This window comes from Babylonia areolata, chromosome 21, assembly GCF_041734735.1.
Source record: "Babylonia areolata isolate BAREFJ2019XMU chromosome 21, ASM4173473v1, whole genome shotgun sequence".
In the NCBI taxonomy this organism is placed as follows: domain Eukaryota; kingdom Metazoa; phylum Mollusca; class Gastropoda; order Neogastropoda; family Buccinidae; genus Babylonia; species Babylonia areolata.
Genome location: NC_134896.1, coordinates 32,176,830 through 32,194,378, shown reverse-complemented (window position 1 = coordinate 32,194,378; position 17,549 = coordinate 32,176,830). Strand labels below are relative to the sequence as shown.

At 41.6% G+C, this 17,549-nt stretch overlaps 1 protein-coding gene across 1 annotated transcript in view; it reads left to right on the top strand.

The window, feature by feature from the left end:
* Positions 1-1,229: 1,229 nt before the first annotated feature.
* LOC143295732 (uncharacterized) overlaps positions 1,230-17,549 on the top strand; it is a 29,002-nt gene continuing 12,682 nt past the window's right edge. The window contains exons 1-7 of the mRNA XM_076607352.1: positions 1,230-1,535; positions 7,944-8,406; positions 10,374-10,720; positions 11,774-11,977; positions 14,255-14,417; positions 14,781-14,903; positions 15,732-15,879. Of these exons, the coding sequence (XP_076463467.1) occupies positions 8,090-8,406; positions 10,374-10,720; positions 11,774-11,977; positions 14,255-14,417; positions 14,781-14,903; positions 15,732-15,879 (1,302 nt within the window). The 5' untranslated portion in view covers positions 1,230-1,535; positions 7,944-8,089. The remainder of the gene's footprint in view (positions 1,536-7,943; positions 8,407-10,373; positions 10,721-11,773; positions 11,978-14,254; positions 14,418-14,780; positions 14,904-15,731; positions 15,880-17,549) is intronic.

The window sequence follows — 17,549 nt, the reverse complement described above, 5'->3', positions numbered from 1 at the left end:
CACACAGACATGCACAAAGGCACACACATATCATGTGATGAAATAATGATAAAGTTGTACATTGCAAAACTAAGTTTTAAAGATATATACCCGTAATTGTAGCAAATGATTTTTTCCTGTATTAATTAAACTCAACCTGAGAGAACTACACAAACAGAGACACTGTCAGAAACAATTGGAAATCTAAAGAAATGGATGCAAAAAATTCACAGTGACGGAATCAAATCAAGATAAAGTGCATGGTTCTCTCTCAAACAACACAGTGAAAACAAACAAACAAACAATAACAAAAACAAAAAACAAAAAAAAAAAAAAAAAAACCCAGCTATTAACCCCTAACCTACAAATTTTCACTTATCCTGTTTTCCAAAGGGTAATTAAAAGTGAAATGGTGGCCTAGTGGTAATGCATCTGCCTTGGAAATGAGAGAATCTGAGTGCATGGAATCAAATCCCACCCTCGCCAGAATTGCCTTCACCTCCACCAGATCTTGAGTGGTGGTCTGGATGGTAGTCATTCAGATGAGACGATAAACCAAGGTCCCATGTGCAGCATACACTTCCAAGTACACGCATAAAAGAACCCACAGCAACAAAATGATTTGTCTTAGGTACAATTTCTGTAGAAAAATTGTCTTTGATAGTAAAACAAATATACAAACAGGAAAAAAAAAGGGGGAAAATATGGGTGGTGATGCAGTGTGGCAACACGCTCTCCCCAGGGAGAGCATGGATTTCACACAGAGAAATCTGTTGTGACAAAAAATACAATAATAATTTAAAATGCAATGCAATACGTTACAGCATCAGACATTTTATCTCTTTTTATTGGCCAGTTGATTGTATGGCGTAAGTTAATCCAGTTCTGTTACTTTTAAAATTTCTCACTTTATCATATCTGTAAACATACAGTTTGATAGAACACACACGCGTGCGAGCGTGTTTTCTTTTAGCATGTCCTAAATTACGTAAGTCAATAGAGATTAAATTACCAACACGTGCTGACGCATGTGGGGTCTAGATTCAACTAAAAGCGAACTTGATACATTTATTGTATATGAGAATGGTCGTGCATAAAAGGCCTTTTATCTAGTTTCTGGGATTACTGCTTCCACAACTGCTTCAGGCAGGACGCCACAGAAGTAGGCTGGTATAAGCATAAGGGGTTAATGCGGAACTGGCAAGTACACCGGCGAACTTTCGATTTCAGAGTAAGAAGATCAACTTCCTGCAGTTTGTCGTCTGGAGAAAAGGAGATGGGGCGACGCAAATCACAATAGGCTACCCACAAAACAGTGTGTTGCTTTTCTGGGAGATGTTTTGCGGAGAGCAGAAATATGATTTAACACAGTGCTTACCTGCTAATGTGCTTATGTAGGCAAGGCTGCAGTTCGTTCAGATCTGCCGATTTTCTGCGTCATCATCATGTGTTTGACTCGCTGTCTTGACAGTGCCTGCAAGCAAAGTGAATGTGCCGAGGACGATATTTAGCAGACAGAATGATATAAGTGGAATCGACTTGTGGTGGTGATCAGCGTATGTACTTCCTTTGACATTAACTAACTGATAATGAGATGATGGATCGGAGGAATGGAGTCCGTTAGGAGGAGAAATATAAACAAGACTCTAGTCTTAAAGCAACAAAATATGAGTTAAAAACAAGGCACCGTATCGTCCATCATGTACGAAGCACAAGATCAGAATACAGTTGCTTGTTATAATACTATAATAGTATAAAGGCGGTCTGTAGAGCATGAAAAGTTCAGAGCCACAGAGTAGGCCAACCACACAGCAATGTTCTTTCTGCAGTCTATGGAAGATAGGCCAGTGTGATACTGAATATCGTTCTGTTGTACATTGTACAGATATGACATTTTATGCCCAGACTTGCTCAGGGTGTTTATTATTATTATTTTTGTTGTTGTTATTTTTTAATGATATGTTATCTACTAATACTGGACCAAGCATTTTTAAATGATAAGATCAGCTTTACCTTACTGTTTTACAGACAGCTTTAAGAAAAGTTTACACTCCTGTGGTGAAAATAGCTTTGCACAAAGGTTTTTAGAACAGAGATTTTGCAATCAGGCATCAGATATATGCTTGCGTTTGCTTAGGTTCTGAGTGGTCTTAATCTCAAGTGCTGTTTTGCAATCATAAATCAGTTTAGTTTGTTCTGTTTATTCTTAAAAAAATATTTTCAGATAATCATTTTGTTCTTGTTGTTGTGGATATCACAATTTAAAAAGTTACTTCAAACTATAAGGTATCATATATTGATCATTTTGTGACTGTCTCACTATCTCTTTTCTCAGGCACTCCCACACAATTAACAGTAATGTTACTGCTACTGATAATAATGATAATGATAGTAATAAATCATAATTACATACACATACATGTATAAGTAGTGATTTCTCTGGTGACATTGCAGATGTAATGTTTATTTTGGTTTTATTTTGTTATTTGTATATAAAATTTGATTATATATAGTATGTATACACCAGTGTATACATAATTATATTCATGCAGTCCTGTTAACGTATGTGACATTATTGCTAGCATAAAACATAACTTCTTTTTTTTTACTCATTTGTATACATACATGTGCACACATGCCTAAACACACAATTGCTTATTCACAATGGCACATGTATACACACATGAAGATCGAACTACACAAAGACACACACACACACACACACACACACACACACACACAAAACAACAACAACAAAAACAGCAACAACAAACACACACACACACACACACACACACACACACACACACACACACACACACACACACACACACACAAACCCACATGCCTACTGTAATACTCGAAGAGGGAGGAAGAATTATATTTATCATCAGATATACCTGAAACAAAAATAATTCCATGGAATTCTGACACGGGTCACTAGCTTTTTAACATGCTTCTTTGATCTTCTACACACAAAATGGATCAAGACACAAGAAGTTCAATGTATGCATGTATGCATGCTGACCTAGATGGCCATCGTAACAGCCGATTCTTACCCCTGTTGGTTGGTCGATTAACCCCTTGAAGTTGGAAATCACTCCTTTTATACAGGTCTGACCAAGTTAATGAAAAAGGAAGGGGGCTGTTCTGGGCTAGTCTTTACTGAACCCCTCCCCTCACCTGACCTCAGAGTTAACAGGCCAGCCAGATTTGTATAATAGTCATTCGTGTCCGACTAAGACCATCAGAACAGCAGAAGAGGCAACTGCTGTCCCAACTGTCTGGGCTAGAATTTTATTATACTTTATATTTCAATTCAAAATACTTTATTATCTGCTTCAACCAAAAACAGAAAATTTTCTTTAGGCTCACTTAAAATAAAATGCCCGTCAGCAAAAAACAACAAAAAACAAAACTGACACACCCTTCACTTATCACCATGTACACATCAATTATTATGTAAAAAGAAAAACATGTGGGTAAGATACTATTACATTCAGAGTGCAACAACTGTGTGTGTGTGTTGTGTGTGTGCCTGCGCGCGCACGCGCACGCGCATGTGTACGTTTCAATCATTATAAAAAGAAGAATATTCAGTAAGATAAAAATAACATTTAAAAAGACAAATGCTCATCAACAGATAAAACCGAAAAAGCAAAAACAAATGAGCAACTGGCACACCCTTCCTTGATCACAGCATACATATTAACTATCATGTTAAAAGAAAACATTTAGGTAAGAAAACAAAAATTACATTTTAAGATCAAGTGAAACATTTCAATGATATAATAGGAAAATATTCAGTAAGATAATTATAACATTTAAGAACATGAAATCACAGTTGAAGGGTCAACACCGCCACCAAGACTAAAAGCATGTAAAACTCCTTTCACACCCCTCTGCGGCAAAACAGTAACACTGAGCATGCGCCCACACACACACGCACACGCGCGCGCGCACACGCACTCATGCACCCACACACTTCTCCCGTCACCCCCTCCCCTCACTTCTTTCTTTACACGCATGCATGCATGCATACATATAGGGAAGAAAGACAACTGCCATCATAACAATAACCAAATCGCAGGCAATGGAATAAAAACATTATTTGAGCGAATCATTTATCACAGCAACAGCAGAGGGGGCAAATGATTTTTTGTACACATTCTTCTTTGCAAGAGGGATTTTACATCGTCTGCCAGAAGGGAGTTTCTGAATGACAGAGTTAAGTGGATGAGTGGAATCATTAAAAATTTGGAGTGGACTGGTATAGGGTGTTCAGTTGTTGCTGGGGCTTGGTTATGATTTTGCTGGCCAGGTTTACAACTTGTCCTAATTTTGTCTGTAACTTCACAGTCAGATTGCCAAACCAGGCCACAATACTGAAAGCCATGACACTTTCTATCAGACTTCTGTACACCAGCTCAAGTATGTGTGGACTAACATTAAAACTTCTTAATTTTCGCAGTAAAAAGAGTCTCTGGTGAGCTTTCTTGGCAGTGGCATCAACATGTTCACTGAATGTGAGACTGTAATCAACTATAGTCCCTAGATATTTGAAACTGTCCACTATTTCCACTTGTTTCTGATCTATTATGACTGGATTTAGTGTGTGTGTGTGTGTCCCTTTCACTACCTAAAATAAGTTCTTTTGTTTTCTCCACGTTCAGTTCGAGAAAGTTATCCTTTAAGAAAGAGTTTATGACACTAATTTCTAAAAAATACTGTGAAATTGAAAACTCGTCTTTTAAAAAACCTACCAAAGCCATGTCGTCAGCATATTTTACAAGACTGAGAAAAAGTTCTGAGCACCTGATGTCGTTAATGTAGAGGGAAAAAAGCAAAGGGGATAAAACACAGCCCTGCGGAACTCCAGTATTCACAGTAATAATTTCAGATAATATGGGCCAGCCAGAACTGATATTCAGACAAACACGCTGTGGCCGATCGCATAAAAACTGTCGTATCCATAAAATAAGGTCAGATGTTACATCTAGGTCTATAAGTTTCCTCACTAAAATATGATGTTGAATAGTATTAAAAGCAGCGGACAGGTCCATAAAAAGTACCCTAACAGATGTTCCGGATTTGTCCGAATGACGTGCGATTAGATCAGTTAAAGAAATTGTTGCATCATCAATTAGTGGAGAGTGTTTTGCGCAAGTTACATCCCCTTACGCCTTGGTCAGGCCTGTATAAAAGGAGTGATTTCCAACTTCAAGGGGTTAATCTTGACAAGTTACAAATGACCCTGAAGGTCATTCGAGGCTAGCCCAGAATGACCCCAGGGTAAAATGCACCAGGAAGGGTAGTTTGAGGCTGTTACACTGGAATTTCACTCTCAATTCACCAGGCAAGGCTGGAATTAAACTATATGGATATTGCATGTTCTCTCTGTGTCTGTCTGTATGTCTGTCTCGTTCTCCTCTCTCAGTCTCTTTTGTATGCACCCTTGCACATGCGTGAATGCATATATTTGATCAGTAATAAAATTTGCATTGACCTGGATCTGAGGTTCCACTCATTTTAACAAACGAAAACTACCCACAGTTATGAATTCATTCTCAGGCTTTCTCTCTTAAGGCAAGTTTAATGCTCTGAACGGAGAGAAAAGTGATAAGTCAGTGAACAGCATTCATGATCCTTGCGCCATGTTTTTACATACAAAATAAAAATAAAAATACTGGGTTTTTGCCCAGTGTTAGTTTGAGCTTTTGACAGTTTTGTATGTCATTGTTCTGAGCAGTCCAGGAAGTCCATGGGATCATCTCTGTCATACAGTTTCATGAAACTTGTCAGTATTTCCTGACTGTTACTTCTTCTGTGTTTGTCAATGTGGGCTACAGCTCCTGACATGTTCACTCATCTCATATATTGACTGATTGCCATGGGCATTATGTATTATGCATTTCCCGATTGGTTTAGAAAATTCATTAACTTCCTTACAGCATGAATTTACTCTGTGCGTGTGTGCGCGCGCGCGTGTGTGTGTGTTTGTGTGTACACATGTGTTATTATATTCTCTGTGTGTGATTTTTTTTTTTGTTATATATATATATATATATTTGTGTGTCTGTGTAAACTATCTATTTTCTGTGTCAAAATGGTTTTAGCTAACTGGTTGGTGTAAACATGTGTAAAAGATAACACTGATCGCTGCTTTATTATATACTTCATGTTGTGGTGCATGTTTGTCTTGTTGCTACAGCACAAAAGTTAGGAGTTTGGGTGGACTGGAAAACAAAAGAAGAGAGAACCTGGGCCAGTGGTCTGATTAGTGAAGCAAAGTGCCTTCAGTTCAAACAATGCAATCACTTTTCTGTCCATGGGAATAAGGAATGGATAATTCACAATTTATGAAGTGGGGATGCATACAAACACACGCATACATTCACATGCACACACACAAAAGTGTTCACACATAAACACAGACACAGACACACACGCACACACGCAAGCACAGGCACGCACACACACACGCACACACACAACACACACACACACACACACACACACACACACACCCCTGTAGCAATTGAAGCCATGTAGCCTTAGTTTAAGCCTGAATGTTGCTTTCCTCCTAAAACAATGGCAGTCCAGATATTTTTTCTTTTCCCTTATTTTTTTTGCAATGCCTTCCACCCACCGCACCGTTTCAGCAGTGTGGTCCCCACACCACTGTTCTCCAATCCCCTGTTCGACACACGGTCTCTTGTCACTGATCCTCTGTGCAGTTTGCCAGTCTTGAGCTTGTTTGTCCAAGTTTTTTTGTTGTTGATTCTTTTTTTCTTTTTGCCTGCCCCATCATCTGTGTCATTTCAGTGGCATTACTCCCATGCTGCTCATTCTGAGTTCCCCATGCACAGCCACGTCTGGGTTTGTCTGTTACAGTCCCAGCATTGGCAGTCCACAGGAAATGAGGTTAGGTTGCCAGGAGGCCACACACCAGAGGAGACCCTACACTGCTGCAAAGTCACTTTGATGGTGTTCAGTAGTACCTGCTCTGATTTAACTTAGAACACCCCCAGCTGACGACAGTAATGGCTTAGTTGTGGAGCCAGACTGTGTGTGCTTGTCCCAGTTTCAGTTTCAAAGAGTTGTCAAAGGGCGTGGCCTGATCCATGTCATCCCAGTTTTCAGTTTCAGTTTAAAGGAAGTGTCAAAGGGTGTGGACTTATCCATGTCATCCCAGTTTTCAGTTTCAGTTTCAAGGAGTTGTCAAAGGGTGTGGACTTATCCATGTCATCCCAGTTTTCAGTTTCAGTTTAAAGGAAGTGTCAAAGGGTGCGGACTGATATATGCTACACCAAATCTGCTAAAAAAAAAAAAAAAAAAAAAAAAAAAGAAAAGAAAAAAAAAGATGAAAATAAAAAAAGGAGCAAATGTCTGACCAACATATAAACCCAACACTCTGGTCAGGTCTTGATTGCTTGTCCTAGAAAAAGGAAAGTGGTTCGTCTTTGTTCATAGCTATTGATTTTAACCGCTTGACTTCTGAACCGTGGTGGAAATCGGTGTGGCATGAATTTTAAGTGCAAGGAGTACTTCTTTTGCACTTTTGAATTTGAGTGGTGCAATTTTTTTTTTTCTGAACAAAAATGATGCAGTCCTTAGAGGAAGAAGTCCAAATAAAGAACGGTGACTGACATCCTGACATGCGAGGTCAGTTTTATCACAGTGAGATGACAGCCTTGACTGACCAGCTTACTCATTGACAGAAGTCAAGGGATCAATGTGGATCTTCAAATGTGATTTAAGTAGTCTGTGTTTTTTTCCCCACTGACCCCTATTTTTAGATCTATGGAAAGGATCCTGTTATTCTTGGTTATTTTTTGTCCCTTTTTCTTCTTCCTTTTTTGGTCACAGGCAGATATTTTGGCCTGTTTGTTCTGTCTTTGATGCAACTCCATTTTGTTGGAATGTTCTTTGGATGTAAATGTTCATCTTTTCTTTTATTGCAGATATCTGGAATTCCAGATTGTCCATGCACTGTAGAGAGTTGTCGCATCACTGAAGGAGCCTGATGACTACTCATTAGAACTTTTATTTTCCTGTGGAGTTATAGAACGTCTGTCAATCACTTGGACATCTCTGAACACTGTCTGCCATGTCAATATCTGTCATCCGTCCGTGTCACAAAATGGTGTGTCGACGCAAAAAGGTGGTGATCACAGGACTTCTCATCTGCTTTGTGTTGTACGGAGCCATTCAGGTCAAGCATTATCAAGAGGAGTACAGTCCCTTGCAAGAGCTCTCCAGTGCGGAAAGCGAGGCACAGAGACTGCTGAAGTTCATGACATCATACCACTATCAGTGCAATGCTACCCTGCACAGCACAAACATTTCAGACTGGGCCATCTGTGTGGAGCAAGATATTGGAATCAACCCAGACCCCATGGTGGCTAAAACAGCGTATTCTATAGGGTAAGACACACAGGCATGTATGTGCTTGTGCACACTCAAACACACGCATGCATGCACGCATGCTTAAACACACACACACACACACACACTCTCTCTCTCTCTCGCAGACACTCACACTCACACTAACACTCACATACACACTCAGAGGCCACTCTGTATACATCAAAATAGGTGTGAAATGCATGTGTTCAGTGGATGCCTATACAGCCCTATGCTTGTATATGTATTATGACATCTTGTATACCATGCACACTCAACTTGCAATAGAAACATATACTGTAAACTAACAAGTAAACACCCCACCCCCTGTTGCACAGTTTCACCCTAAAGTTGGGGTGTTTAGTGGGTACTTTACCCAGCGCGGAAGCCCATGTGAGCCTGTAATGTACATAGTTTCAGCATACATCACTGGCTGGGCATTTACAATATTCATGAGATGCCTTTTTTTTAAAACTGGTGTTATCAATAGGGCATTGTTCAAATATGTGAGACAGTGGACGTGTTTCTGTACTGAAGTCGCCTCTCTCTGTGTGTCTCTGCCTGCTTCATTCATTCATCAGTCATCCTTTCGTTTCTTTCCGTTTCCCTGCTCTACTACCCCATCCCTCTCTCTCTTTCAAAGTTTTATACACACGCATGCATACATGAGTGTGCACTCATTTGTGTGTGTTTGAGAGAGAGAGACAGAGAGAGAGAGAGAGAGAGAACAGAACGCCAGCTCCTGAAAGAAGACTGCATCATAGAATAAGTTAGGCACTCACTGTCTCTGTATTATTCAATGACACGTCCACATCTCCTGGAGGCATTCTGTTCTTTTTCTCCAGATCTAAATCTGCACTGCTTTGTAAAGCAATGCAATCACAAATAGCAAACTGGATTATCATTAGTTCATGTTGATTTTCTCTTCATTTTTTTTCTTCTTTTTTTGTTGTTGTTGTCCAAAGTGGTGGATGAGTGTGTACAAGGTATTTTACCCTGCTCACTGTTTTTAACCTCGAATGGGGGGGGTGATCATTTTCTAGATACAGGGTGTTTAGAAGGTAGTTTACAGTAACTTGTTAACACAGAATTTGTTAACTCTGAATGTGCAAAGACCATGAACATGATAATTGATATTTTTGTGTTTGTCAAGGAAGCGGTTTGTAAGTTTTACTGTCTAGGTCTGCATGGTGTCAGTCTCTTTTTCTCTGTGTCTGTCTCTCCCTCTTATTGCTTGTGACAATGTTTGAAGATACCCGGTCTTGTCAAAACATGTCCCACTGGTGTTCTGTCAGTGTGTCTGTATTCATTATTTATGTCAGTCATTTGTAAACAGAGTGAGTCTGCAGGTATTGATCTGTATTATGTCTGTTGCTCAGTTTGTCAGTCTGTCTGTCTGTCTGTTTCACTGTGACTTCTTAACCTTGTGATTTTCAGAATCTCCAGCTCTCTTTCTCTCTCCCTTGCCCCCCTCATGCCACCCTCCCCCCTCATGCACCCCCCCCCCCCACCCCCATCTTTCTGTCCCTGTCTATGTTGAGGGAGAGAGAATTTGAGTAAAATTATAGTGCAAGAAAACAAGTGCAGGCAAATGACTGTTCTGTTGTTTGAAAATGTTGCATCCTGAATGAATGCTTTTCCTCTCTCCCTCTCTCTGTGTCTCTGATCTCTCTCTGTCTCTTTGTCTCTCTGTCTTTGTCTCTGTCTCTGTCTCTCACTCTCTCTCTCTTTTCTCTCTCTCTGTGTTCTCTCTCTCTCTCTCCCTCTCTCTGTGTCTCTGCCTCTCTCTTTATATATATATATGTATGTATGTATGTATATATATATATATATATATTTGCAGAGAGAGAGAGAGAGAGAGATCATTAAAAAAAAAAATTAAAAGAAAGAAAAAAAGAGGGTACATAGAATTAAAAAACAACAACAACAAAAACAACTACAACAGAAAACAGTACTGATGACTCCTCCCTCTTTTCAAAACCTTCCAGACCCTTACCCGACTACAGCTTCGAGGCGCTGCTGTCGCGGAACCTGTCGGTGCACCAGTTCATCTTCCTCCACGAGGCACCCGGCCAGAACCCCCAGGCCCTCCTGAGACTGAACGCCACCATCTACCACACGGCCATCGTGCCCAATGACCCGGCCGACTTTGGCCGTAACTCGTACGACGCGCAGACGGTGAACAGCGTGATGTCACGGCTGGGCCACAGGCGGGTGGAGGTGCTGAAGGTGGAGGGGGTGCAGGACGCGGCGCGCTCCTACGAGCTGCTGTACTTCATGGTGAAGGACGGCCTCCTGGCCCGCTTCCTGCAGCTGCACGTCATGATGGAGATCGGTGAGTGGGGGTTGCAGGGGGAGGGGGGAAGGGTTGTGTTGTGGTTGCGTTGTTGTGTGGTATGGTGTTGTAGGGTGGTGTGTTGTGGTATAGTGTGTCCTCTTGTCGTGTGCAGGGTTGTGGTTTGATGTTTTGTGTTGTGGTTGTAGGGTGTTCATTTGTCATGCGTTGTAGTGTGGTGTTGGTGTGACGTAGCGAGGTGTAGTGTGTTCTGTTTTCTTGTATTGTTTCGTTTTGTAGTGTAGTGTGTTCTCTTGTGTGTTGTGCAGTGTTGTGTTGTGGGTTGTAATATGTTCTTTTGTCATGTGGTGTGGTGTGTTATGGTGTGGGGTGTGTTGTGGTCGTAGTGTGTTCTTTTGTCATGTGTTGTGATGTTGTGTGGTGTGGTGTAGTGTGTTCTGTTGTCATGTGTGGTATTGTGTTGTGGTGTGGTGCAGTGTGTTCTGTTGTGTTGTGTTGTGGTGTTATGTGTTGTGGTATGGTGTGTTGTGGTGTAGTGTGTTCTGTTGTCATTTGTGGCATTGTGGGTTTGGTGTGTTGTGTTGTGGTGTAGTGTGTTCTGTCGTCATGTGTTGTATTGTCTTGTGTCATATTGTGTTGTGTTGTAGTGTTGTGTGTTTTTCACATGTGTTGTGTTGTATTGTGTCGTCAGGTGGTTTGTTGTGTTAGATTGTGTTTTATTATGTTGATTTACAGTGTGTTGTGTTGTTGTATTGTGCTGTATTGTGTTGTGCTGTATTGTATTGTAATGATATGAGTCCTGTTAGACACTGAAAACTGAAAGGAAGTTTCTCAACAGTACCCTGCAGTGTAACACTGCCAAAAAGATAGCCGAGCTTGCTTGACAATACCACTAGTTTCAGGAATAGCAGGTGGAAAGTCTATTTTTAAAAGTTTTGACAAGTAAAAAAAAAAAAAAAAAAAAAAAGTGCAAATTATGCGTGAAATTGACCAAATAATACCAAGCCAGTTTATGAAACTGTTGAAAAAAGCTTCACATATTGTTTTGTCCCTTAACTCCACTACTACTAGTCCTTATCGTTTTGTTTGCAGACAAAATAGATGACAACTACCTGTACGGCTGGTACAAGACGCTGTACACACTGTTCACCACCGCTGGTTTCCGTCTGTATCACACGTCGTCCTCCAACCCCCTGTGTCTGCAGGTCACCATGATGGAGTCCTGTCGCTATTTCATGTCCTGGGTTCGAAACCCTGGGCCCAGGACCTTTGTGCTGTACCCGCCTGCTATTGATGGTAGGTGGAAATTGAACGGAGGGGGTGGGGAGGTGCAGGGTAGGATTTTAATTAGGTCTACTTAAACATGTTTTTCACTCAGACACACATCACACACACACACACACACACACACACACACACACACACACACAGACATTCACACACACACAGAGAAGTACAGACAACCACATATGAAAATGAGAATAATCAACCCCATTATCAGAGCATCCCGATCTTTCAAATCTAATCTCAAAACGTATTTGTTCAAACAGTATTTTAAATTATAGGTCCTTCTCCCCCCCAGACCACCTTTGTGTGTGTATGTGCATTGAAGGGTGGGGAGTGGGTATGGGAGAGGTGTATGCATTATGAGTGATGTTGCACTGTTTTTGGCGAATTTTTATCTTTACATTTTTATTGTGGGCCTGAGTCTTCTTCATACCTCATGAATTGTCAAATGTACTTTGAGCAACAGGGTAATTGCTGTATAAATGCACATTATTATTATTATTATTATATAATCATCATCATCATTATCATTATTACTATTAAATCTTTCACCACCAATGGCGACTTCAGTCAACTAGACAGTAAGACGAGTTGACATTGAGGATCATGTAACATGGACAATTTTTCCACATTGTAACAAGCTCGACAGCTGCAGCCCAGTTTCCTGGGCAATAGAGCAATGACTAAAACCTTCACCAGCTGACCAAGTTTGAAGTAAACAAGTTCCATTGTGTTGTTTTGACATGGACCTAATTGTGTGACTGAGAGTGTTGAGTCTTAAGATCTTTGGTGCTGGGGAGTGTTTTTCACACAGAAACTTGGTGGTGAGAGAGTTAAAGGTTAAAGGTCCCATAGCCTAGGGCCAGTGGTTTCACACCCACTGTGTCCAGGGCTCAGTGCAGGAAGGTGGGGCCCAGTCCTGTCCTTCCACTGTTTCAACCTTCCCCTACCAAACCCATTTATCATTGTTAGTAGTAGTGGTGTTGGTGTCTTCCCGTTTTCCCTTGCAACACCTGTGGGAAGTGCTGCGCATCCAGAATCGGCCTCTTCTCCCATATGCGGACACACACCAACAGATAAGCCTGCCTGCCTACTCATCCGTTGGACCGACGGGAGACTCCATCAGTAGTGGTGTTAGCAGTAGAAGTATTAGTAGTGGCAGCAGCGGCAGTAGTTGTAGCAGTAGTAATAGTTGTATCATTATTATTGATATCATGATTGTCTGGTTGTGTTTTTGCTGCATGTGATGTAATTTATCTTTGTGAGATGATTAAGTTATTCTTTTCTTTATCATAATCAGTGTGTGGTATAGTATGTTATGCTCACAATTATAATTATTCAAAATAATGTTTATTATTTCTTCTCTTTTTTTCTTTTTTCTTTTTTAGCATTTTGAAATATTGCCTGCAGTGTGTGGAATGAATGTACGCAACAGTGTATGTGATACTTTTACATCTGTGTCTTCAGTATAATCTCAATAATTGTTGTTGTTTTTTACAGTGATGGTCTCCATGTTGTTTACTTGTCGTGATAATGCACCTGACCAAATTTCTTTAATTGGAGATAATAAAGTTATTCTTATCTTATATCATTATTGATATTGTTGTTAGTAGTAATAGTCGTAGCAGAAGTAGCAGCAATAGCAATAGTAGTGATATAGTAGAAGTGTCATAATCATGATTATCAGTAGTAGTAGTAGTAGTATCATGATCACTGCTACTACTGATGATCATGATCATTATTATCATAACTAAGGATGAAGGTGGCAGAAGGGTTAAGATGCTCATCTGTCAATATAGAGTCTGTGAGGGTCTGGGTTTGAATCCTGCTCTTGCCCTTTCTCACAAGTTTGACTGGATAATTGATCTGAGCGTCAAGTTGTTCAGATAAGACGATAAACCGAGGTCCTGTGTGCAGCACGTACCTGGCGCACTGAAAAAGAACCCATGGCAACAAGAATGCTGTCCTCTGGCAAAATTCTGTCAAAGAAATCCTCTGTGATCGATACATAAATATAAATGCATGCACTCAAGGCCAGACTAAGCATGTTGGGTTATGCTGCTGGTCAGGCATCTGCCTAGGGATGTGTAGTGTGTATGGATTTATCCAGACACAGTAATGCCTCCTTGAGAAACTGAAACTGATAATTATTGATATAATTGTAATATCATCATCATCATCGTCATTATCATCATTATTGTTATTATCATCATCATCAGCATGATAATTGTTATTGTCATCATCATCATCATCATTATCATTGTTACACACACCCCCATGGTGCAGGGTCAGAGGAGTTTGAGGTCCAGCGTCTGGAGGGCCTGCTGGAGGGGCGTGAGCAGTCTGAGGACGACGTGATCCCTGTGGCCCTCTCCCCTTCTACCACCCTGCGTCTGGCCAGACCCGTCCTTATGACCAGCCCCCACCCCTGCGTCATCTTCGTCTTCAAGTGAGTCACTCTCTCTCTTCAGCTTGTGTCTTGTTTTATCAGCTTGGCATGCATGAAAGATCCCACCTGTGGTGACAGAAGTTGTCTTCTGTCCTTGTTCACAAAGCTGTGTGGAACAATCCAGTTTGACTGTGAAACATCTCTCTCTCTCTCTCTCTCTCTCTCTATATATATATATATATATATATTGTGTTGAACAATCTAGTTTGACTGTGAAATATGTGGTGTGTGTGTGTGTGTGTGTGTGTGTGTGCATGTGTCTTTGTGTTTGTGTGTGTGCGTTTGTATGTGTGTGTGTGTGTGTGCTTTTGTGTGTTTATGTGTGTGTGCAAGATGTTTAATTCTATGGTGTACCGTCTCCAGGTACAAGTTGGGTCACAGACTTCAGCAAGACGTTGCAGCCCTTCACGTCAAATGTACCGTCCTCATGTTCAGCCCGCTCAGGAACCGGCGAAATATATATGACTTCTCTTCCTTCCACATCAGGTATAAATGGTGTTGTATGTTCTGTCATACTTTGTGAGATTTTTGTGTACATTGTGATATGATATGTTTATCATTTAGGTATTGTGATGTTTGATAGGTACGATGAATGTTGTGTGGTGTGCGATGCTTTGAGATGTATGTAAGTGTTGTGTAATTGTGTGATGATTTTGTGTTTATATGAATGTAACTTAGTGCTTGAGTGTTTGGTTGGGTATCTATGCAGAGTTATGCATTTAGTTTTTTTTTGTTTTAGTGTTTAAATGCATGTTTTACATGTCAGTTTTAATATTACAAGCATGTTTTACATGGAGAGGCTCTATATGAATGAAACATTTATCATCTGAAGTAAATAAGTAAGTAGGGAAGTTAGAAAAAAAGAACAAGAACAAAAAAACCTTGGGGAAAAAATTGAAACACGAGAAAAAGAAGAACAGAAAGAGGTAAAATAGGGGCAGAAGACTATGTGTGGTTAACACGTGTTTGCATGCGTGTGTGTGTGTGTGTGTGTGTTTGTGCAAGCATTTGTGTGTATGCAAGAGTGTGCATGCTTCCATGCACATAGGTTATGTGTATGGGGTATGGTTGTGAGTGTGCGTGCGTGTGTGTGTGTGTGCGTGCGCATGTGCGAGTGTGTGTGTATACAAGTGAGAATGATATTAAGATGTGTGTGTATGAATGTCAGTGCAAATGTACCAGTGTGCACACAGCTACACTACACGCATTACCCAAACATGTGTCGGCACATGTTCATTCACAAAAGCATGTCATATGAACCCAAAACTTGAAAACCGTACGCTTTTTTTTTTTCTTACTCTGCTGCTGACCAAGGGGGCAGGCGGAGTCGGAGACGCTGACGATGTCGGAGATCATTTCCCGATTCCTGCTGACCACCCCGCAGACCAGCATCGTCCACATCGACCTCGGTCAGTCCAGCTGGACGTTCCTGTCCCTCTTCCTGGACTCCGGGGCACTGCAGGTCAGTGATGGCAGGGGGCAGGAACAGTTGTGAAAGACTGAGGATGGAAGAACAGTGGTGAGAGACTGAGGATGGAAGAACAGTGGTGAGAGACTGAGGATGGAAGAACAGTGGTGAGAGACTGAGGATGGAAGAACAGTGGGGAGAGACTGAGGATGGAAGAACAGTGGGGAGAGATTGAGGATGGAAGAATAGGATGGAAGAACAGTGGGGAAAGGTTGAGGATGGAAGAACAGTGGGGAGAGACTGAGGATGGAAGAACAGTGGGGAGAGACTGAGGATGGAAGAACAGTGGGGAGAGATTGAGGATGGAAGAACAGTGGGGAAAGGTTGAGGATGGAAGAACAGTGGTGAGAGACTGAGGATGGAAGAACAGTGGGGAGAGACTGAGGATGGAAGAACAGTGGGGAGAGACTAGAGGATGGAAGAACAGTTGGGAGAGATTGAGGATGGAAGAATAGGATGGAAGAACAGTGGGGAAAGGTTGAGGATGGAAGAACTGTGGGGAGAGACTGAGGATGGAAGAACAGTGGGGAGAGACTGAGGATGGAAGAACAGTGGGGAAAGGTTGAGGATGGAAGAACAGTGGTGAGAGACTGAGGATGGAAGAACTGTGGGGAGAGACTGAGGATGGAAGAACAGTGGGGAGAGACTAGAGGATGGAAGAACAGTTGGGAGAGATTGAGGATGGAAGAATAGGATGGAAGAACAGTGGGGAAAGGTTGAGGATGGAAGAACTGTGGGGAGAGACTGAGGATGGAAGAACAGTGGGGAGAGACTGAGGATGGAAGAACAGTGGGGAAAGGTTGAGGATGGAAGAACAGTGGTGAGAGACTGAGGATGGAAGAACAGTTGGGAGAGACTGAGGATGGAAGAACAGTGGGGAAAGGTTGAGGATGGAAGAACTGTGGGGAGAGACTGAGGATGGAAGAACAGTGGTGAGAGACTGAGGATGGAAGAACAGTGGGGAAAGGTTGAGGATGGAAGAACAGTGGGGAGAGACTGAGGATGGAAGAACAGTTGGGAGAGATTGAGGATGGAAGAATAGGATGGAAGAACAGTGGGGAAAGGTTGAGGATGGAAGAACAGTGGGGAGAGACTGAGGATGGAAGAACAGTGGGGAGAGGATGGAAGAACAGTGGGGAGAGGATGGAAGAACAGTGTGGAGAGACTGAGGATGGAGAACAGTGGTGAGAGACTGAGGATGGAAGAATTGAATGGAAGAACAGTGGGGAAAGGTTGAGGATGGAGGAACTGTGGGGAGAGACTGAGGATGGAAGAACAGTTGGGAGAGATTGAGGATGGAAGAACAATGTGGAGAGACTGAGGATGGAAGAACAGTGGGGAGAGACTGAGGATGGAAGAACAGTGGGGAGAGGATGGAAGAACAGTGGGGAAAGGTTGAGGATGGAAGAACAGTGTTGGAGAGATTGAGGATGGAAGAACAGTGGGGAAAGGCTGAGGATGGAAGAACAGTGGGGAGAGACTGAGGATGGAAGAACGGTTGGGAAAGATCTAGGATGCTAGGACAGTGGGGAAAGATTCAGGGTGCTAGAACAATGGTGAAAGATTCATGGTGCAAGAACAGTGATGAAAGATGCTAGAACAATGGTGAAAGATTCAGGATGCTAGAACAGTGATGAAAGATGCTAGAACAGTGGTGAAAGATT